The following is a 24,618-nucleotide window of genomic DNA, read 5'->3' on the forward strand; positions in this document are numbered from 1 at the left end:
AAAATGAACCATAACGAGAGAGAAGGATCCAATGTACTACTGTCTGGCCAGTCAAAAGACCCCATAACTCTCTAGCAGTAGTATCTCAACGGGTGGTTGGTGCCCAGGCCAACCTACAACCTACTATTCTATATTTCTCCTTTGTTCATTTAGATGTAATCTCATATATTATTTTGTTCACTTGAGTGAATACTGTATATGAAATTTGGGGACTGAAAGGCCAATCAGCACCATCATGGCTGTTCAACTGATGACCACTTCCCCATTGGTAGTTGGTTGTCCAAGGCATTATCTGCCTTCATTGATACTATCACTAGAAGAAGGGGACACTTTCAAGACGGCCCATGAAGTCTAATGTCGGGTCCCTCATTCTGCTTATGGTACTTTTCAGTTGCCAAACTGGTGGTTTGAGTCCAGCTCAAATTCGATACAGTCGTTTCTTGTAGTATCCGTAACCTCAGCATCCCTGTCAGCCAAGTATGGGGGGTTTGGGAGAACATATACAGTAGGTCTACCAGCTGAGACATCAGCAGCCATTGCCTGGCCCTCCCTGGGGTGGAGAGGGGGGCGTGGGAGCTGACCATATGTATAAAATGGTCAGTCTCTAAGGCACTGTCACTGTTCCTTGCCTTTGCCATTCATGACTGAATACTCAGTATTGTATTTTTATTCTTTATCCAGCCTTGTCAAAATTCCTAGTCAATAGAGTATAACTAAAAAAAAAAAAAACTTACTGACAAAACAGTCCCCCGCCAGTAAAAAAAATTTTTTTTAGGGGGGTTAAGTTTGACAGCAAAGGCATATATCTGTAAAAAGATAACATCTCTTAAATTCTAAAAAGGTAGATCTGGCATCCATTACCTAGTGGCCTTTAAGTAGGAGGTGAAGTGGAAAAAAAATCTCTGGGGAAGATGAAGAAATAGGGCAAGCTCATTAAATGTGGGAACATTAGTCAGTTGGAAAAAAGAAGGTTGAGAAGGATCTAATTTAATGTTGTTACTGTTCTTGAAATATTTTATTTTGATTGTTTATTCTCCTCTTGTAGTTTATTTATTTCCTTGTTTCCATTCCTCATTGATTATCAAGATAAATTTGGATTGTTATTAAAAACTATTATAGCTTTTAGCACAACTACTTGATAATCCTGAATTCATAATACTGTATACTAATTAACACCACACTATGAGAGACAAAAAAAAAGAGGTTGCCTTAGTTCTACCAATGATGTAGATGGACTGATTTAGACTACTGTACAGTATGTGCGAGGAGAATCATGTGGGGAAGCATAATATGGAAATCGAAGTTCAAGGTAGAAGAAGAGAAAGATAAAAAAGAAGATGGGGAAACTGTGTACGGGAGGACTTGAGGGAGAAGGGAATTGATGAAACAGAGGCACAAGGCAGAAATAGAAGGAAAAGGCTCATTCGAAACAGCAACCCCACATACTGTAGAAATGGGAATAAGCCGAAGAAGTAGACAGTATGTGGTTCACGGAAATCACCAGTCCCAGCAGCTTTTTATGAAACTGTGCTGGTTGGTCAGAGGATATCAGGTAGAAGGAGAAAAAAATTTTGTTTTCCATCTTAAGGTCGAGAAGCTCGCAATTTGTAAATACGTATTACTGCAGTTGTGTGACTCACAGCCCACAGGTTAGACTCATTGAAATAAGATATGACAATGAAGCACTGAGGATGCTTGCACATAGGTTAGAAGCAAACAATAAGCTTTATAAACATCCTCATCCCATACATATGCACAAAGTGATCCTATAAGTTAACCTAAGTAGATGGCTTTGAATTGCAATTCTTTCATGCCATTTCACACATGAAAAGCATCAGAAATAGGCCATTTGAAAAATATGCTTTGTACTGTGACGGAGCCGAGAGAGGGTTGTGAACTCAAAGGCAGGATGCAATCAACTGAGTTGTTTATTAAGGAACACTCCTTTATATACAAAACCTCAAGGCAACAGGACATATCCTGTTCGAGAGACAGATAATGTTACAGAGCAAAACGGAGACATGATCATTCAGGTTCTTTTTAGTGCGAGGGAAGAGCGCAGGTACAAGCATAATATATACAAAATAATTATGTACAATTGTGTGACACACGGTTGGTACAGTACCTGTGTTTGAACATTTATAACATTATAGTACTGTAGCAACTGTTATGAAACTGGAAAAGAACTTTGGTTATAAGGCACTCGGCACACTTACCTCGGTTGTGACATGGTCATGAAGTCTACCCGTCTCATCCAGGAACTGACTTGGCACAGCAATAACTTCTCCATTACTCGACAAAATATGCGTTTTATCTTCCGCCATTATCTGTCCACCAGAATCCATGATGGCATCATCTGCTGTCATTATAATATGGTTTGCCTCATGATCAATCATTTCATCACTATTGAATTTCACGGCAAAAATTTTCTCATCCTCGTGCATAATTTCTTCCGACTCAGAGGTTAGAATTTGAGAAGCATCTAGTATCTTTGCTGTATTATCTTTCTCTTCCGAGGCAGTGATTATGCGAGGCACATCGGGTGTTGAAATAATGTGTGATATGCTTCTCTCAATGTGCGATTCCTGATCATCATGTTTACACTTTAATTCACTGAACTTTATATTTGATGTACTCACAATAGAGTTATTTACACTAGTATTTACAGGTACACATTTTGATGTTGTAATTACATGACGAATGGCATCAGTTCCGTTGGTCACTGTAGAGGTCATCAAGTGTTCTGGCTCCTCCGATTCTTCCGATATCATGTGCATGCCCTCCACAACAGAAAAACTTTCCACTACTCCATCCATTTTTACAAATCTGTCAAGATAAATTGAAATCAGTTATGCAGTATAATTAACTCATGAATGCATTAATATTAACCCTTTTACCCCCAGGCTCTTTGGAAATTTCCAACCCTTAACCCCCAAGGGGTTATTTTTTTCCCAGCACATTTTGCAATATATTTTTTTTAAATTGCTCTAACAGCCTTAATTTTTGTCATAGAGAGGTCAGGTTGGTCTCATTCTCTTGGAAAATGCCTGAATTTTTTCAAAAAAATATCAAAAATATGGGAAAAAAAAATTTATAGCATTTTTTTGCAAGGACGTACCGGTACGTCCATGGGGGTAAAGGGATGGGTTTTGTGAAACATACCAGTACGTCCTTTGGGGGTAAAAGGGTTAATTAGATCCATTTTTACATATCTGTCAAGATAGACAGCAATTATGCAATATAACTTATGAATATATTAATATAAAATTTTAAAACTCATGAATACTGTATTATTTAGATAAGGTAACAATCTATTTAAAAGATCAGTCTTTTTTTTTTTTTTTTTTAGATAGAGCACTGGACTTATAAAGGGATTTTGACGAAGGAAAAATCTATTTCTGGGCGAGGGACCCGTGTCGCTCCGTGAAATGCTCCTTAAAGCACCATTTCAAAGGTATAAATACTGCTAAATATACCAGAGAAAAAAGTTGCATGGAATGCTAGGAATATATCCAGCTCGCTCACCCGTAAAGGGTGTCGATATTAAAACTGGGGCGAGTGATACCACTACCAGAGATCCCTCTCCAATTAGACTTCGTTTTTCTATATCAAAGTAACCTTCTCTTACTTGACGCATCCAGCATTTTCATTTATATATATACAGGGCAGGATGAATGTGTTGTTGATTGGTTTATCTTAAAAATAGCTCTATTTTGCATTTTTTTCCCTGCCTGATCTTCAACAAATCTAGGAAGGGCTGGATCCTGTTATCAGCAAAAGCTACTTAATCTGCTAGCAGAATCTGGTCTTGCCAGATGGCTCTCTCTCCAACATGAAGTAGCTCGAAAAAATCCCAGTGACTCTTTGGAGGAAGTCCAACCTCTCTACTGAGAATGAGCTTCCAAACCGGCTTACAAGTATAAGTCACTGGCGGGTTGATATACTGAGATTGAGCTTCCAAACCGGCTTACAAGTATAAGTCACTGGCGGGTTGATAGGCTGGAGTCTCTCAACCTTAAAGATCATTACCACCAAAAATCATTGGTTTCTAACAAGCCAGGCCACCTACAACAGATGACTAATCACTGGAGAAGACGTGAACGAATACTTCTGGCTGGCTGAGACAGAGTGGCTCAGCTAAGAATAAACCTGCTTCCTCCTCTTGAGGATACAATTCCTAAAGGTTTGGGCCAATTCTGAAATAGAGTGTATGCTCATTTATTTTAGGCATTTCAAAAACATGTTATTTTCATTAGTAAAATAAATTTTTGAATATACTTACCCGATAATCATGTAGCTGTCAACTCCGTTGCCCGACAGAATTCTACGGGAGGGATACGCCAGCTATCACTATACTAGAAGGGGGTGTACTCACCAGCGCCACCTGTGGCCAGGTACTGCAGTACTTCTTGTTGACACCACCTCAATTTTTCCTCGGTCCACTGGTTCTCTATGGGGAGGAAGGGTGGGTCAATTAAATCATGATTATCGGGTAAGTATCTTCAAAAATTTATTTTACTAATGAAAATAACATTTTTCAATATTAAACTTACCCGATAATCATGTAGCTGATTCACACCCAGGGGGGTGGGTGAAAACCAGTGTACATGACTAAAGGATAGCTAAGTATCCCGTATTTCATATAATCAGTTATTCAGAATAACAATGAAATAATAAGTACCTGGTAAGGAAGTCGACTTGAACCGTTACTCTGCCTTTAATAAGTTCGTCTTCCTTACTGAGCGCAGCGTTCCTCTTAGGAGGCTGAATCAACTCTAAGGTGCTAAAGTATACAGGGCTGCAACCCATACTAAAGGACCTCTACACAACCTCTAACCCAGGCGCTTCTCAAGAATGAATTGACCACCCGCCAAATCAAAAAAGGATGCGGAAGGCTTCTTAGCCTACCGTAACAACCCAAAAAACAACAATAAAAGCATTCAAGAGAAAGGTTAAAAAAGGTTATGGGATTAAGGGAATGTAGTGGCTGAGCCCTCACCTACTACTGCACTCGCTGCTACGAATGGTCCCAGGGTGTAGCAGTTCTCGTAAAGAGACTGGACATCTTTAAGATAAAATGATGCAAACACTGACTTGCTCCTCCAATAAGTTGCATCCATAATGCTCTGCAGAGAACGGTTCTTATTAAAGGCCATCGAAGTGGCTACGGCTCTCACTTCGTGGGTCCTTACCTTCAGCAAAGCAAGGTCTTCATCCTTCATGTGAGAATGGGCTTCTCTAATCAGAAGCCTTATATAATATGAAACTCCGTTTTTGGACATGGGCATCGAAGGTTTCTTGATTGCACACCATAAGGCTTCTGACTGTCCTCTTATAGGTTTTGACCTATTAAGATAATATTTCAGAGCTCTGACAGGGCAAAGAACTCTTTCTAGCTCGTTACCCACCATGTTGGAAAGGCTAGGAATTTCAAACAATCTAGGCCAAGGACGTGAAGGACGTTCATTCTTAGCTAAAAATCCGAGCTGTAAAGAACATGTTGCAGATTCGGATGTGAACCCAATGTTCTTGCTGAAGGCGTGAACCTCACTAACTCTCTTAGCTGTTGCAAGGCAAACGAGGAAAAGAGTCTTGAGGGTAAGGTCCTTGAAGGAAGCTGACTGGAGAGGTTCGAACCTAGGAGACATAAGGAACCTTAAGACTACGTCTAGATTCCAGCCTGGAGTGGATAAACGACGTTCTTTAGAAGTCTCGAAAGATTTAAGGATGTCTTGAAGGTCCTTGTTGGAAGAAAGGTCCAAACCTCTGTGGCGGAGAACTGAAGCCAACATACTTCTGTACCCTTTAATCGTAGGAGCCGAAAGGGATCTCTCATTCCTTAGATGTAATAGGAAGTCAGCTATTTGGGTTACAGAGGTATTGGTAGAGGAAACTGCATTGGCTCTACACCAGCTTCGGAAGACTTCCCACTTGGATTGGTAGACTCTACGAGTGGATACCCTCCTTGCTCTGGCAATCGCTCTGGCTGCCTCCTTCGAAAAGCCTCTAGCTCTAGCGAATCTTTCGACAGTCTGAAGGCAGTCAGACGAAGAGCGTGGAGGTTTGGGTGTACCTTGTCTACGTGAGGTTGACGTAGAAGGTCCACTCTTAAAGGGAGAGTCCTGGGAACGTCGACCAGCCATTGTAGTACCTCTGTGAACCATTCTCTTGCAGGCCAAAGGGGAGCAACCAGCGTCAGCCGTGTCCCTTCGTGCGAGACGAACTTCTGAATGACTCTGTTGATGATCTTGAACGGTGGGAATGCGTAAAGGTCGAGATGGGACCAATTCAGCAGAAAAGCATCCACATGAACTGCTGCTGGGTCTGGAACTGGGGAACAGTACAACGGAAGCCTCTTGGTCATGGAGGTGGCGAACAGATCTATCGTAGGTTGACCCCACAAGGTCCAAAGTCTGTTGCACACGCTCTTGTGAAGGGTCCATTCCGTGGGGATGACTTGATCTTTTCTGCTTAGGCGATCTGCTGAGACGTTCATGTTGCCCTGAATGAACCTCGTTACTAGAGTGAGGTTTAGACTTCTTGACCAAATGAGGAGGTCCCTTGCTATCTCGTACAGGATCCTCGAATGGGTCCCTCCCTGCTTGGAGATGTAAGCCAAGGCTGTGGTGTTGTCGGAGTTCACCTCCACCACCTTGCCTAGCAGGAGGGACTTGAAGTTCATAAGGGCCATATGAACTGCCAGCAGCTCCTTGCAGTTGATGTGGAGCGTTTCCTGTTCCCTGTTCCATGTTCCCGAGCATTCCTGTCCGTTCAAGGTCGCGCCCCAGCCCGAGTCTGATGCATCCGAGAAGAGATGAAGATTGGGGGTCTGAATCGCTAACGATAGGCCCTCCTTGAGAAGGAGGTTGGTCTTCCACCACAAGAGAGTGGTCTTCATCTCTTTGGTGACAGGAATAGAGACTGCTTCGAGCGTCAAATCCTTGTCCCAATGAGCTGCTAGATGGAATTGGAGAGGGCGGAGGTGGAGTCTCCCTAACTCGACGAACAGGGCTAACGATGACAGGGTCCCTGTTAGACTCATCCACTGTCTCACCGAGCAACTGTTCCTCTTCAGCATGCTCAGGATGCATTCTAGGGCTTGGCTTATCCTTGGGGCCGATGGAAAAGCCCGAAAATCCTGACTCCGAATCTCCATTCCCAGGTAAACTATGGATTGGGAGGGAATGAGCTGGGACTTTTCTAAGTTGACTAATAGACCCAGTTCCTTGATCAAGTCCAAAGTCCAGTTGAGACTCTCCAGACAGCGACGACTCTAGGAGGCTCTCAACAGCCAGTCGTCTAAATAAAGGGAGGCTCTGATGTCCGATAAGTGGAGGAATTTTGCAATATTCCTCATCAGATGCGTAAACACCATAGGAGCTGTGCTTAGGCCAAAACACAGGGCTTGGAATTGGTACACAACCTTTCCAAAAACGAATCTCAGGAAAGGTTGGGAGTCTGGATGAATAGGAACGTGAAAGTAAGCGTCTTTCAGATCCAACGAGACCATCCAGTCCTCCTGCCTGACCGCTGCTAGGACCGACTTCGTCGTCTCCATAGTGAACGTCTGCTTGGTGACATAAGCATTGAGCGCGCTGACGTCCAGCACCGGTCTCCAACCTCCTGTCTTCTTGGCCACCAGAAAGAGACGGTTGTAGAAGCCCGGGGATTGATGGTCCCGGACTATAACCACTGCCTTCTTCTGTAACAGGAGCGATACCTCCTGGTGCAACGCTAGCCTCTTGTCCTTTTCCTTGTAGTTGGGAGAGAGGTTGATGGGAGAAGTGGTCAGAGGGGGTTTGCGGCAGAATGGTATCCTGTAACCCTCCCTTAGCCACCTGACAGACTGGGCGTCTGCACCTCTCCTTTCCCAAGCTTGCCAGAAGGTCTTGAGTCTGGCTCCTACTGCTGTCTGGAGAGGAGGAGAGTCAGTGTTTGCCTTTTGAAGTCTTGGGACCTTTCCTAGACCTGCTCCTGGAAGAGTCTGGACGGGAGCTTCCTCGGCTGGGGGCTCTGCCACGAAAGGGCGGAATAAACCTTGTAGCAGGAGTATCAGCCACTGGGGTGCGGTAAGTCCTGGGAACTGAGGGAGCAACCTTAGCCTTACGAGCTGAAGAGGCCACAAGATCATGAGTGTCCTTCTGAATCAGGGCCGCAGACAAATCCTTGATAAGCTCTTCGGGGAACAAGAACTTAGAAAGCGGAGCAAAAAGGAGTTGAGACCTTTGACAAGGTGTGATGCTGGAAGAAAGAAAAGTGCAAAGTTGCTCCCTTTTCTTAAGAACTCCTGAAACAAACATTGAAGCAAGCTCGCCGGACCCATCCCGAATTGCTTTATCCATGCAGGACATTATAAGCATGGCTGAGTCCTTGTCCGCAGGGGAGGTCTTCTTGCTCAGGGCCCCCAGGCACCGGTCGAGAAAATTGAAAATCTCAAAGGCACGAAATACACCCTTTAAGAAGTGGTCTAAGTCGGAAAAGGTCCAGCAGACCTTAGAGCGCCTCATCGCTGATCTACGAGGAGAGTCGACCAAACTTGAGAAATCAGCCTGGGCAGAGGCAGGGACTCCCAAGCCTGGTTCCTCTCCTGTGGCATACCATACGCCCGCCTTAGAAGTGAGCTTAGTAGGTGGGAACATAAAGGAAGTCTTCCCTAGTTTCTGTTTGGACTGCAACCAATCCCCTAATATTCTTAAAGCTCTCTTAGAGGATCTAGCAAAGACGAGCTTAGTATAGGCTGACTTAACCGGTTGCATGCCCAGCGAAAACTCAGATGGAGGAGAGCGGGGGGTAGCAGAAACAAAATGGTCCGGGTATACCTCTCTGAAAAGAGCCAGGACCTTACGAAAGTCAATGGGTAGAGGAGAAGACTTGGGTTCCTCCACGTCCGAAGAGGGATCTAGGTGCGCAGCTTCCTCCTCAGAAACCTCATCACCAGAGTGTAGCGAAGTGAGAGGTAAAGTAACAGCGGTATGCTGAACAGCAGAATCTGAACAAGCGGGTGCATAAACACTTGTGGTTTCATCCTCAAGTCTCTGTTGCTGAGTTAAAACCTGAGGTTCAGGCTGCAAAGACTGGTCAAGAAGAGTTGAGGAAGGTAGGCGCATGGGTTGAGGTGGCTGACTCCTAGCATGAGCTTCCTGTCTCAAGAGTTGCGCTTGCTGCAAGGGTTGCGGATGCGCAGTAGCAGGTTCCTGAGGAACGAGTTGAGGTTCCTGAGGTGTGAGCTGCGAGAGTTGAGGTAGCGGCTGCGCAGAACGCAGTTCCTGTCTCGCGAGTTGAGGTTCCTGAGGTGCTAGCCTTAAGAGTTGAGGCTCTCGCCTTGAGGAGAGTTGAGGTCGCTGCAGCGAGAGCTGAGGTGGCTGCCTCATGGATGGAAGAGGTTGTCGTACCTCAAGAGGTTGTTGCCTCGATGGTCTAACCGCAAGAGGAAGAGGAGGAAGTAAAGCATAAGACTCCTGCTCCCATTGTTGAGGTTGCCTTAAGGAAGGCTGAGGTTGCTGCACACCGCTGGTAACTGGCAACTCAGAACGCGGTAAGGTAGCCTGAGGAACCTCAACTTCGTACGCCTGGCAGACTGGACTGCGGTGAGGCGGAGAGCTCGCAGGAGGAGGTGCAACCTTCTCAGCCTGAAACTCACTCATTAAGACCGCAAGCTGCGACTGCAAGGACTGCAGCAAAGTCATCTTGGGATCAGCAGACGCTAAGGTCTGCTGAGGCAAAGCCTTAACAGAAGATGAGGTCTGTTGAGGTATCGCCTTACCTCTCTTAGGAGGTGTACAGTCACCTGATGACAGCGGAGAGTCAGAGCTAATCCAATGACTGCATCCGGGTTGTTGAACTCTTGAGGTCTGGACTTTACGTTTCAGAGGTCTTGAGACCTGAGTCCAGCGTTTCCTCCCCGATATTTCTTCTGCAGACGAGTAAAAGACGGGCTCAATCGTCTGCGGGTGGGAGTGACGGTCTCTGTAAGACACGCCCGCAACCACCGAGGATACTTCTGTGCGCCGATCAAGGCCTGCCGAACCCTTTTGCCCTTCGACATTGCTTCTCCCCTGGGCTTGGGAGCTTGCAAGAGGTCCCGGACTGGGAGGACGACTGGCACGCACAGAAGTACCCTCACGCACAACACTGACACTGACACTAGCACTCGGCACCGCACTGACACTAGCACTTGGCACAGCACTGGCACTATCACCTCCCACTGCACTTTTGACCTTAAGTTCTTTGACGTCTGCCAAAAGAGACTTATGGTCACTAACCACCGATTCCACTTTGTCACCTAAAGCCTGAATGGCACGCAAAACAACTGACATATCAGGCTGAGCACAAATAGTAGGTTCGGGGGTAGCCACTACAGGGGGAGGAAAAGGTTGAGGATCATGAGGTGAGGAAAAAAGCGAAGAGCGAGAAGAACTCCTCCTAACTCTCTCTCTCTCTAACTTGGTTGAATATTTAAGGAATCGAACAAATTCAAGTTCCGAAAGTCCGGCGCATTCCTCACATCGATCTTCCAACTGACAGGGTCTTTCCCTACAGTCAGAACAAGCGGTGTGAGGATCAACCGAGGCCTTCGGAATACGCCTATTACAAGACCTACATCGTCTATGGGGAGGGGCTTGTGAAAGGTCAGACATCTTGAATCAAAGAGCAAGTCAAGGGGGATTCCAAATCAAGCAAAAGATCGTTAACCATTAATCAAAACCAAATAAAAGCTATCTAAGCTAATTAGAAAAGTTTCCAGTATAGCGAAAGCTGAAATCTTAGAGAAATACTTCACCAAAAACCGTGAACAATACTCCAAAATCATAAGCGTATCCAAGAACGTCTTGCCGGAAGCACGACAGAGGAAAAATTGAGGTGGTGTCAACAAGAAGTACTGCAGTACCTGGCCACAGGTGGCGCTGGTGAGTATACCCCCTTCTAGTATAGTGATAGCTGGCGTATCCCTCCCGTAGAATTCTGTCGGGCAACGGAGTTGACAGCTACATGATTATCGGGTAAGTTTAATATTGAAAAATTAAAATGATGCAGGGTTCATCCACGTCTTCGTAATGTGATGCTCTTTCCTTATACGTCCTTAACAAAACCCTCAATTGATTCAGCATAGCACTTCATCTCCGAAGTCTTAGCTGCACTACCTAACAACTTGTACTCCCTGGTTGACAACAATATTTCCCCCTGAGACCAGTTTTGTCATTACTAGCTACAGACCCCCTAGTTGGAAAAACAGAATGCTACAAACCCAAGACTCTAACAGGGAAAGCAGCCCAGTTAGGAAAGAAAATAATATATTAAGCTCCATAACATCAAAATAGATCAGTCATATCAATTATGAAATGAGACTTATGTCAACCTGTTTAACAGAAAAGAATTTTCAACAAGATTTAACTTTTGAAGTATCACCGATTCAACTGCTGGATTAGGGAAATCCTTCCACAATCTATTCACAGATCCAGCAAGTAACGGTGTGATTGCTTCATCCCCAAGAAAAGGGTTAGGAAAGATGAAGTAGAAGAGCCAGTCATTTCAAGTTTCTTTACAGACTTACATCTACAGGTTAACAAAGACAAAAGGCTTCCTATCCCATGCAGGAGGTGGGTTAGCTACACAACTTCTTGAGCAGCTACCACTGGACCAAGAGCAAAAGTGTAGAAGGACTTGTGGGTATACAGTACTGTATTCATATAGGTCAGAAACCATGAGGGCTGTTTGGCATTCCAAACTCCTGTGCTCAACACTTGGTCAACTGCAGATTCCTCTTTAAGGCCAAAATAGGGCCTAACCCCCCAACTTCCTAAACTCTAGGCCTAAATTGTACCTCGACCCTCTCTCGATGTGTACTCAGTATGGATCATCACACAAAGCCAGAAAGAGAATGAGTTCTTCTACAATTCTTTCTTGGTTCTGCCAGTGCTAAGAAAGGGGTATTGACATTCATGCCTGGTGTCAAATTCTCTTCAAGTAGCACAATAGAGCCCTTACAGAACAGAACGATATCTTCTTTCAATTTACACCCGAGGATTTGTATAGGGAAGGGATGAAGAAGGTCTCAAACCTGGGGTTGTGTACAGATGACTTATGAGTTTGACCATGAATTCTGACACAAACTAAAAGGGACCTACTTACAACCAACAGCATGGGTTAGTGCTAAGAGTAGAAAAAAGGCAAATCTCGAGAGTCAGATCTCTGTCTAATGACCTCCTTAAAGGTTCATACTGGGTACACCTAAGTTCTGAGAACAAGAGTTTCGTCCCACTCCAAAGCCCTGAGGTTCCGGGATGGGCAAGACTGTTCAAAGCTGGATCATAGACAACGTCCAAGAATTCAAAAGGTCTATACCCTCAAGTCGAAAGAGTTCTCAATGATGAGTGGTAGCCTTTTCCAACCACGAGAGATGTGCTTCGACCGGAGAAGTCCCCCTTCTATGATACCAATTGCTGAAGAAGACCCACTTTCCCTGAAAGACAGCTGCAGAGGACCGAAGCATAAATCCACACACCTGAGCAGTGCATTGCCAAAAAACTTTCACTCATAGGAAATGCTAGATATTCTCCAACCGTGGAGTGCAAGCAACCTCACAGACTAGGGGTACCTATTTCATAGGGGTAGTTCTCTCAGGACCTTAAGTAGAAGAGCTAACAGATCGGAACACCACTCTGGCTGTGACCATCCAGGAGCCACCAAGGTAATAGTGCCACCTGGCCTAACATACACTCGGTTTATCAGCTAGACACCCAGTCTGAATGGCGGGAAGGCATAGGTGTTAAAGTGATCCCATGGGTGTTGGAAGGCATCTTCAAACACAGCCGATGGATCTAGAACAGGGGAGCAAATACCAGGAGTTTCCGTTTAACCATGTAGCTTAAAGATCTATTCTTGGTGATCCCCACAGAGCAAGAAGCCTCTTCACTACACAAGGGTGTAAGCACCCTCCCAATCCTACAACCTGCTTATGATGACTGAGCATACCAAGTAGGGCATTCCTCTTTCCCAGACCGTATCTGGCTGACAGCTCTACGCCATGGTAAACCACCCATATTTCCATCTGCTTCATCAACTTGCAGAAGGGGAGCAAAAATGTGTCTCCTTGCTTGTTCCTATAGGCTACTATGGTTGGTGTTGTCGCTCGTCAACACTACCAAGAGCCTCTTCAAACATTCTTGGAATACTGTAAAAGTAATTGCAAAGTTACTTGCAAATTTAAGAATGCTGCTTGAATTTCCAGGACATTGATATGCAGACGCTTCTCTTCTATTGACCACACACCTGAAACGACCAGGTTGCCCAGTTGCCTTTTCCACCAGGTCTCCAAAGGTCAGGAGAGAGAGTGACACTGATAGATATAAAGGAGCGTAAGAAGAGTGTCTGTCCTTGGAGGAGGAAGAGGTATGGCGAGAACATCATCAGTGAGAAGAAAGCTCTAATCCGAGCAGAGGCGAGAGCTGTCCCTTGGTGCCACCTGTTCCTGTACCCTTTCATGATGGTGAGTACGGGAGTCTTGCCGTCAGGCACGATCTCTATGTGAAAGAACATCGATGGAGACTGGCAGGTCTCACCCCAAAGGCAAAACCTCTCAACTCAGACTGGTCTGAGTACGCTGGACAACCTTGTTGGTCAGGTTGGCGATGTAATATCTTACGTTAATGGGGAGGAACAGGTTACCTGGCCTTAGATTGATTAAAAAGCTAGACTCCAGGTCAAGAAACATCTAAAGACCATGGATCCTATTTTTCGTTGTCTGATTGCGTAGAGTCCTCCATGTTGGTGTCCTCCTTATGCGAGAAGATCAAGCACTCGGTGATCGGTCATGCTGTGACTGATCACTCAATAAGGTGACCAGGCACGTGAAGATTGGGAAAATGAAGGTATGTAATGTAGGGACCAAGAACAAGGAGACCTTGAGTGTGGAGACCCAAAGGGACAAGGTCTGCTACTTGCCAATCATAAGTGTGAATATGATTGTACGAGTTGGGTGACTGTGTGTGAGCCAGCAATTGTATGCATGGTCATGTGATAGTACGTTTGGGGACATTTGTGCGTGGAGCCAATTGTAAGTGTGGAGCCATCATAGCCCAAGTCAAAGTGAAGGTTGCTCCAACCTTTGGGTGGGTGGGGCAAATGAGCTACCCAACAGGCAGCTATATTTATTTGTTATAAGCTTAACAGCTCTTCCAACTTTGCTAAAGTCATATTCCTATTAAAGGTTGAGAGTTAGTATTACGAGTAGGAACAAATTTATAAATATATATATATATATATATATATATATATATATATATATATATATATATATATATGTATATATATATATATATATATATATATATATATATATATATATATATATATATATATATATATATTTATTACTGGTTTTTTTTATCAAATCTCTTAATATTTTATAAATGAAATATCAATACTGTACTTGTTCAAGCAGCCTTCTTAAGGCAAAAAACATCAGTTGTTATAATTATGCACAAATAGGAAATTTTTACAATTGCTTATGCTTCCACAAATGAGACTACAGTGTATTAGATACAATAGTATTACAGTACTACTGTAAAACATTATTTTATAATCATTCATCAGTAACTGTTTTAGAGGGCTCTTATATTGACTGGGTTAGATTTATGAATTTGGGCCATAAGGCCATGAACTGAGGCCATTCAACACCTCAGTTCAGCAAGGGGGAAGCCTTGCAGTTGCATTATGAAGGAAAAGTCATGAGATTGGACGGCAAGATAGAAAAAGACAGCAGGAACTGGGGTACAGCTGTGGTTTTAAAAAAATGAATGAATTTGGATATGGGTCGAAAAGACACTGCAAAACCCTTTCAAGTAAGGCCTATAGTTAGATTCACTGAAATCACCGTCCCCCTACAGGATATGTCAAAGAGGGTACGCTGTCAACCCAAAAACAGCGTCGAGTTAGCACAGGAAGCGGTTCGTCTCTATTGGCCCAGCCCACCAATTATTACAGGAAGTGGGTCGTCTTAAAACCCATCCCAGAGTTATGGCAAGAAGCTGTCTGTCTCAAAGCAACTCATATACAGGAGATTCTAGGCAATACCTTTAGCTGTATGTTAAGCATAAATCTAAACCATAGGCTGCTAACTTACAACCTAACCTAACCTTAACTAATTTATGGTAAGAGTAGGTTTAGGTTAAATCAACTAGATACTTTTTAAGGATATATAATAGATTTAGTCTATTTGATAGGTTAAGCTTATGAAAAAAAAAAGGTAAAGCAATAGACTTTAAAACTTTAATTAAAGGCTAACTTAGTTTAGTCTCCCCCTATGGAGAGAAAATTGGAACAGCCAAGAACTTAGGCTACACATATTATCCCAAATGGGAAAAAGAACTTGATAAACTTCACAAGCAAGCCAATTTAGCAACAGGGTTTGGGGTTAAAACAATCTCTAATTTCCATCTCGTAAATACAAACATAACTATTAAGGATATTAGCCATTTTTGTCCCGAATTTATTCCAACGGCGGGCAATCATAAGCCACCATCATCTATTTAATCATAGCTCAAGAGGGTTGTTTTATAAAATATCTTCAATTTCCTACGAAATTGAAGGAGAATTGTTGTTCTTCCTGTGTCTGACATTAGGACAACAACAGAACTGAAGATGAAAATAATAAAAGAGAATCGATTCTTTGACCTTCATTTGTTAGCAAAACACAAGACTAACGCCTTCACGGGAAACATTAACATCCAACTACAGGCCTTATATGGACCTTTATAAGTTGGAATACCTATAATCCTTATCGATACAAGTGTATGGGATAATTCTATGGCTACTCGTACCATGAATGCTGTAAAATAACTTACATTTTTGAAAGAACGCAGCACCAGCTGGCTGAATGTGATTAAAGAAACGCGCATGAAGTCGCCACCAGAGAGAAGGGGCGCTAAATTTAAATCGTATTTACTTTCCTTTGTCAGAATACCTTTTATGCGTTAATTATGTACTTACTGAATATATGTGTACATAAATATAGTTGTAATCTATTGGTCTCTTCTTTTTGTAGTTTTTGTGTAAAATATATATATCTGTGTAATTTTGTAATTCTCATACTCCGGAAGGGGTCGATAGAATAAAATTTGCCTTTGCCTTTGCCTTTTCTTGGCGATATTCGAGCAACGATATAATTTCGGGAGTTTTCACATTTCACATATAATTTACGAATTAATTGAATTAATAAGTATAGTACCTATATGAATTATCTTATAGTTCTTGTCAAGAAAAATTAAAAATAAATTGGACTCATTTAAATCGTATTTTCTTCTTGGCGATATTCGAGCAACGATATAATTTTGGGAGTTTTCACATTTCACATATAATTTATGAATTAATTGAATGAATAAGTATATTACCTATATGAATTATCTTATAGTTCTTGTCAAGAAATATAAAAAATAAATTGGACTCATCTTCTTGGCGATATTCGAGAAACGATATAATTTTGGGAGTTTTCACATTTCACATATAATTTATGAATTAATTGAATTAATAAGTATAGTACCTATATGAATTATCTTATAGTTCTTGTCAAGAAAAATTAAAAATAAATTGGACTCATTTAAATCGTATTTTCTTCTTGGCGATATTCGAGCAACGATATAATTTCGGGAGTTTTCACATTTCACATATAATTTGTGAATTAATTGAATTAATAAGTATAGTACCTATATGAATTATCTTACAGTTCTTGTCAAGAAATATAAAAAATAAATTGGACTCATCTTCTTGGCGATATTCGAGCAACGATATAATTTTGGGAGTTTTCACATTTCACATATAATTTACGAATTAATTGAATTAATAAGTATAGTCCCTATATGAATTATCTTATAGTTCTTGTCAAGAAATATAAAAAATAAATCGTATTTTCTTCTTGGCGATATTCGAGCAACGATATAATTTTGGGAGTTTTCACATTTCACATATAATTTATGAATTAATTGAATTAATAAGTATAGTACCTATGTGAATTATCTTACAGTTCTTATCAAGAAAAATTAAAAATAAATTGGACTCATTTAAATCGTATTTTCTTCTTGGCGATATTCGAGCAACGATATAATTTTGGGAGTTTTCACATTTCACATATAATTTATGAATTAATTGAATTAATAAGTATAGTACCTAAATGTATTATCTTACAGTTCTTATCAAGAAAAATAAATTGGACTCATTTACGGCTTTTAGCCATTATATTTGCGTCGTAGTTGCATTTAAATCGTATTTTCTTCTTGTCGATATTCGAGCAACGATATAATTTTAGGAGTTTTCACATTTCACATATAATTTATGAATTAATTGAATTAATAAGTATAGTACCTATGTGAATTATCTTACAGTTCTTATCAAGAAAAATTAAAAATAAATTGGACTCATTTAAATCGTATTTTCTTCTTGGCGATATTCGAGCAACGATATAATTTTGGGAGTTTTCACATTTCACATATAATTTATGAATTAATTGAATTAATAAGTATAGTACCTAAATGTATTATCTTACAGTTCTTATCAAGAAAAATAAATTGGACTCATTTACGGCTTTTAGCCATTATATTCGCGTCATAGTTGCATTTAAATCGTATTTTCTTCTTGGCGATATTCGAGCAACGATATAATTTTGGGAGTTTTCGCATTTCACATATAATTTACGAATTAATTGAATTAATAAGTATAGTACCTATATGAATTATCTTATAGTTCTTGTCAAGAAATATAAAAAATAAATTGGACTCATCTTCTTGGCGATATTTGAGCAACGATATAATTATGGGAGTTTTCACATTTCACATATAATTTATGAATTAAATGAATTAATAAGTATAGTCCCTATATGAATTATCTTATAGTTCTTGTCAAGAAATATAAAAAATAAATTGGACTCATCTTCTTGGCGATATTCGAGCAACGATATAATTTTGGGAGTTTTCACATTTCACATATAATTTATGAATTATTTGAATTAATAAGTATAGTCCCTATGTGAATTATCTTACAGTTCTTATCAAGAAAAATAAATTGGACTCATTTACGGCTTTTAGCCATTATATTCGCGTCGTAGTTGCATTTAAATCGTATTTTCTTCTTGGCGATATTCGAGCAACGATATAATTTTGGGAGTTTTCACATTTCACATATAATTTATGAATTAATTGAATTAATAAGTATAGTACCTATATGAATTATCTTATAGTTCTTGTCAAGAAATATAAAAAAATAAATTGGACTCATCTTCTTGGCGATATTCGAGCAACGATATAATTTTGGGAGTTTTCACATTTCACATATAATTTATGAATTAATTGAATTGATAAGTATAGTCCCTATGTGAATTATCTTATAGTTCTTGTCAAGAAATATAAAAAATAAATTGGACTCATCTTCTTAGCGATATTCGAGTAACGATATAATTTTGGGAGTTTTCACATTTCACATATAATTTATGAATTAATTGAATTAATAAGTATAGTCCCTATATGAATTATCTTATAGTTCTTGTCAAGAAATATAAAAAATAAATTGGACTCATTTAAATCGTATTTTCTTCTTGGCGATAATCATTAACGATATAATTTCGGGAGTTTTCACATTTCACATATAATTTATGAATTAATTGAATTAATAAGTATAGTACCTATATGAATTATCTTACAGTTCTTATCAAGAAAAATTAAAAATAAATTGGACTCATTTAAATCGTATTTTCTTCTTGGCGATAATCATTAACGATATAATTTCGGGAGTTTTCGCATTTCACATATAATTTACGAATTAATTGAATTAATAAGTATAGTCCCTATATGAATTATCTTATAGTTCTTGTCAAGAAATATAAAAAATAAATTGGACTCATCTTCTTGGCGATATTCGAGCTACGATATAATTTTGGGAGTTTTCATATTTCACATATAATTTATGAATTAATTGAATTAATAAGTATAGTCCCTATATGAATTATCTTATAGTTCTTGTCAAGAAATATAAAAAATAAATTGGACTCATCTTGGCGATATTCGAGCAACGATATAATTTCGGGAGTTTTCACATTTCACATATAATTTATGAATTAATTGAATTAATAATTATAGTACCTATGTGAATTATCTTATAGTTCTTGTCAAGAGATATAAAAAATAAATTGGACTCATCTTCTTGGCGATATTCGAGCAACGATATAATTTTGGGAGTTTTCACATTTCACATATAATTTACGAATTAATTGAATTAATAAGTATATTACCTATATGAATTATCTTACAGTTCTTATCAAGAAATATAAAAAATAAATTGGACTCATCTTCTTGGCGATATTCGAGCAACGATATAATTTTGGGAGTTTTCACATTTCACATATAATTTACGAATTAATTGAATTAATAAGTATAGTACCTATATGAATTATCTTATAGTTCTTGTCAAGAAAAATTAAAAATAAATTGGACTCATTTAAATCGTATTTTCTTCTTGGCGATATTCGAGCAACGATATAATTTCGGGAGTTTTCACATTTCACATATAATTTATGAATTAATTGAATTGATAAGTATAGTACCTATGTGAATTATCTTACAGTTCTTATCAAGAAAAATAAAAAATAAATTGGACTCATTTACCGTTTTTAGCCATTATATTCGCGTCGTAGTTGCACATTAAACGTGGTATCCCATATACCTCCATTGATAACTCATCTTGTATTTAATATTTGACATAGATTAAATTCATAACAATTAAATCCATTATTTTGTGTGCTTGACATCTGCTCGGGAGCAGATTTTTTTCCCCAATGGCCGTTTTCCCATTTACCTTAAGGAAAAGTGACGGACTCTTTTTCAACATATCGTCAAATATAGCTGTACAAGGTGGGTGTTTAGGTACCTTCCAAATTAAATATGCTATAAATCATTGCAATGTGCATAATTTATCAATTACATAACACAGCAATGTGTTATATTTTGACCTCGGAAATTGTTGTGTTGATTAAAGAAACAACTATCCATTTCTGCTTTACTCCAATATTCTATCATCTTTGGTAATAGAAGTTGTTAAGGGATTTCTCATTAATGTTAATTCCTACATTTTCCAAGTTTAAATTCTTAAAAACTTATCGGGATGCTATAAATAAGTTATAGAAGAGATTGGGTCTTCCTATTTAACTCCTTCCACAATCTGAATTCCTCACTATCTTTATGTAGATATCTTCAGTTGTTCTGACATAACATTAGTCTATTTCTTGTCTTTGAGGGGCTTTCTTTACTGCTGTAGTTATGACAGAATCAAAATCTTTCTCATAATCTATAAATATCAATCATAGTTGATTGTCTCATATATATATATATATATATATATATATATATATATATATATATATATATATATATATATATATATATATATTATTGTATGTGTATACACACTTGAATGTTAATAACCATAATTTATGCCTGTAACACTCTCTCTCTCTCTCTCTCTCTCTCTCTCTCTCTCTCTCTCTCTCTCTCTCTCTCTCTCTCTCTCTCTCTCTCTCTCTCTCTCTCCTATAATTCTAATTAAATTTAGATGATAATAAAGCTTATGTTCGTAAAAATGACACAGTTAGCCAGTACTTATTACTTTCTAAACTACAAACCTAGTTGGAAAAGCGGGATGCTATAAGCCCAGGGGCTCCAACAGGGAAAATAGCCCTGTGAGGAAAGGAAAAAGGAAAAAATAAAATATTTCAAGAACAGTAACAACATTAAATTAGATACTTCCTATATAAACTATAAAAACTTTACCACAAGATGAAGAGAAATGAGATAGAATAGTGTGCCCAAGTGTACCCTCAAGCATGAGAACTCTAACCCAAGACAATGAAAATGTAAAGAAAAAGCAGAAGAAGAAGAAGAAGACAATATTTGTACGTAAGCGACTTGGGCTGTCACACGCAGTGGTGCCAGATATGGGAATTTATTCCTAGATTTGAGGATTTTTGGTGTCTGATGGGGATATTCTGTTCAAATTTCCATGAAGAATAAACACAGATGAGGAAACGTTTATATTTTTGATATTAGTTTACTTACGCTTATATGGCGTATAGTAGATAATTTCTATATTAGTAAAGCCTACATGATCAGAAGAAAATATATTTGTGGAAATGGGTATTTTTGGGGGTTGTTTTGGGGATATTTTATCATGATTTTTGGGAAATTTTAGACTATCCCATCTGGCAACACTGGTCACACGTAAACAAATGTCGAGCTCAGGAAACTTGTAGGAAAATTACTCCATGGTATTTATCACTCTCTGTTTTTTTGTTTTATATAGACAGTGATGTTCTTTATGATAAATGTCATATATATATGGATCCTCAATAATTGACTCCGTTGTTTGTGTGATAGGCCCACCTACGTAGTATGTGTAGGCAATGGGAAAATGAACCGTAACCAGAGAGAAGGATCTAATGTAGTACTGTCTGTCAGTTAAAGGACCCCATAACTCTCTAGCGGTAGTATCTCAACGGGTGGCTGTTGCACCCTGGCCAACCTACTACCTACTATTAAAGGAACGTTTACAAAATACTACACTAGGGGCGGGTTCTGTATGTGTGATAGCGGTCACCTGTACGTTAATGACGGCTGACTAAGAATATAGCAGTGTAAAGGGGGTTGCATGGGGGTGTTAGCCCCCTGTTAGGTAAGCAGGAAAGGACATGGCTTGTAGGTTTAGGGGGGAAATTTTGGTATGTTTGTACTGTAATCTAGGGGAAAAACTACTATTTTCTCTAGAAAAAGGTCTGTTCTCTTCGAAAATGACACTCGTTCCTCTCGGAAATGAATAGATTCATATATATATATATATATATATATATATATATATATATATATATATATATATATATATATATATATATATATTATATATAGTAAATACAATAAAACTAATGAAATTTGAATTTTCAATATCAAACTTACCCGATGATCATATAGCTGCATCCCTGCTGCCCGACAGAAAAAACCTACGGGCGGAATACGCCAGCGATCGCTATACAGGTGGGGGTGTTCATCAACAGCGCCATCTGTCAAGTAGGTACTCAAGTACTCGATGTCAACAAAGAACCAATTTTCCCTCTGTCGTGCCACAGGCAAAACCTACTAAATGCGCCGTCCCTAACTGGATTTGTTTTCACAACGATTTGGTGAAGTACACTATTCCAGTTTTGAGCTTTCGCTATGCAGGGGTTTTATCTTCATTTCAAAACTTGAACTCGTTTTGGATAGATTTAATTATGGTGACGAAGAGAGTATGGACTCTCTTTCACTTTTAAATGGCCGACCCTTCCCTTAGACGGAAGTGTTGGTGACGAAGAGAGTATGGACTCTCTTTCACTTTTAAATGGCCGACCCTTCCCTTAGACGGAAGTGTGTTTAGGTTTTTGGTAATTTTGCTTAACAAGTTATAGATCTATTTATTTTATATCTCTCCGCCTTTATAGGCCTCTTCGATTAACTTTCCATTTATTATAAACTTATAAAAATTAATTTTTATGTTTGTTTATATGCGACCTTTCCTAATAGTAGGCGGTCCTTACTTGGAACCGAAGTTAATTAACATTGAGCCCGTCATATCGTATTTACCTTTTAAGAATTTATACTTTTTTAATTTTAATGTTTTTGAAAGAATTTCTTTGATAGTCTCGTACTGTTTTCAAAGATGAACTAACGTTTAGTTTAGTCTCCGCAGTTGTTGACGTTCAGAACGTTCAACATGCGCTCTATCGTTACGATAGAGAGAGAGTATTTCACGGTTTCACGTTGCAGTAAGAGTAAACCGATTCTAGCGTTTCGTTCATTCTTTCTTAGCTTAAATGGTTTAAATTCTAATAAAGGAACTTTTTATTTGGGAAACCTTTCAGTTTTTTCCTTTAGCAAATAATATGTTTTAACGATATATAATTGGGCTCTTCTCTCAGGTTCTAAGTCAAGAGAGAAGAGAGAGAGAGATAGAGACGGAGGGAGAGAGAGGAGAATAAACGTTTCGTTCAAGCGGGTAACGTTGTTCTCGTTTTTTACTCTTCTCCCTAGTCGCTGTAGGGGAAGAAGGTAAAACGTTTCTAGAGTTTTATTCTTGTTCCCAGGCTTTATGCGGTGAGAGATTTTAAACGTAGTTTATTTGATCTAGTGTTTAGTCTCTTTTCCAGCCACTGAATTCTTTATCTTTCATTATGTTTTTCTGTTGCATTGTAAAACTGTTTTCGCAATTACTACCTTTTAATGAAGGATAGGATTGCGTGTTTCAGGTACAAATCACTTAAAGTTTCGATTTCAGTGAAATAAGTGCAAACAGAAAATCAAAAGTGATAAAGTGATATGTGCAAAGTGTTACAGTGTTGCGTTCGAGGGTTCGTCTGTTCGTGCCAGTTGTTCACCTAGTCCGATACCTCTTACAAGCTCCCAAGCCCAGGGGAGAAGTAATGTCGAAGGACTTATGGGTTCCACAGGCCTTGATCGACGAACAGACGTTTCCCTCCGTGGTTTCGGGTGTATCTACACACGTTGCCGACGTGATCGCCCCATCCACACAAAGACGAGAGAGCCCATTTATTCCTCGTCTGCGGAAGAGGTTTCTCTTAGAAACCATGGACCAAATCTTGCAGCTTTTTAAGTGCAAGTCGGTCCCTTCCGCGCAAGTCCAACGGCCTAGGTGTAGCCACTGGGTCAGTTCGGACTCGCTGCAGTCATCCGACGACTGCACACCTCCCAAGAGAGGCAAGGTGGTACCGCAACAGGCAGTAACTCCGTCTGTTGCCGCACCAGCTGTTTTAGACCCTCAGTCACAACGGACAGTAGCTCCGTTTGTTGCCGTCTTTTGTAGACCCTAGTGGTCCATGCTGCAGACTATGCAGTCTCAGCTTGCTTCCTTCATGCAGGAGTATCGTGCTGAGAAGGTTGACACTGCACCTGTTAACCTACAACCTGCCACGGTTGTGCGCTCAGCAGATACTGCGGCTGCCTGCTCCCACACTCCACCTGTGAGAGCTCCACCACCGATGCGCAGTCGACCCTGCCAGACGCATGTTCATGCTGCACCCTCCGTTGACATGCGTGAGCTACCGCATCAGCAGTGGGAAGGTGCTGTCAAGCTGCCGTGTTTTGACGCAATGCGGCATGCTCCGCAACCCACGGCAGTCCCTCCCACGCACCAGCACTCCGCTTTTGTTGTTGCCAGCTCCCACACTCCGACTGAGGAGAAGGTTGATGATGCGCCCGTTGGCCTACAGCCTGCCACGGTTGTGCACCCAGCATGGCTGCCTGCTCCCACACTCTTGTTGGGAGAGCTCCTCCACCCATGCGCAGTCGACCCTGCCAGACGTATGCTGACTCCCACAGACACACGGAGCACTCCGTTGCCGTGCGTGAGCTACCACAAGCTGCCGTGTTTTGACACGGTGTGTCAGCCTCCGCAACACACTGTGGTTACCGCCACTCGCCCGCAGCAGACTAGTCAGTCAGGAGTTGAGGCTTCCCCACACAGCTTTGGTTGTTGCCAACTCACAGACTGTCAAGCAGTTACATGACGTTGCCTTCTGGTCTGCTACTTATGCACCAG

The 24,618-nt window shown here is 40.3% G+C and overlaps 2 protein-coding genes across 2 annotated transcripts in view; one reads left to right on the forward strand and one right to left on the reverse strand.

The window, feature by feature from the left end:
* LOC137654445 (uncharacterized) overlaps window positions 1–15,917 on the reverse strand; it is a 63,223-nt gene extending 47,306 nt beyond the window's left edge. The window contains exons 1-2 of the mRNA XM_068388070.1: window positions 15,843–15,917; window positions 2,217–2,826 (exon numbers count right to left, since the gene is read on the reverse strand). Of these exons, the coding sequence (XP_068244171.1) occupies window positions 2,217–2,816 (600 nt within the window). The 5' untranslated portion in view covers window positions 2,817–2,826; window positions 15,843–15,917. The remainder of the gene's footprint in view (window positions 1–2,216; window positions 2,827–15,842) is intronic.
* A 5,313-nt stretch (window positions 15,918–21,230) lies between these two features.
* LOC137654446 (GRIP and coiled-coil domain-containing protein 2-like) overlaps window positions 21,231–24,618 on the forward strand; it is a 116,148-nt gene continuing 112,760 nt past the window's right edge. Inside the window, exon 1 of the mRNA XM_068388071.1 lies at window positions 21,231–21,301. Within this exon, the coding sequence (XP_068244172.1) occupies window positions 21,299–21,301 (3 nt within the window). The 5' untranslated portion in view covers window positions 21,231–21,298. The remainder of the gene's footprint in view (window positions 21,302–24,618) is intronic.

The sequence above is a fragment of the Palaemon carinicauda genome, chromosome 15, assembly GCF_036898095.1.
Source record: "Palaemon carinicauda isolate YSFRI2023 chromosome 15, ASM3689809v2, whole genome shotgun sequence".
NCBI classification, from domain to species: domain Eukaryota; kingdom Metazoa; phylum Arthropoda; class Malacostraca; order Decapoda; family Palaemonidae; genus Palaemon; species Palaemon carinicauda.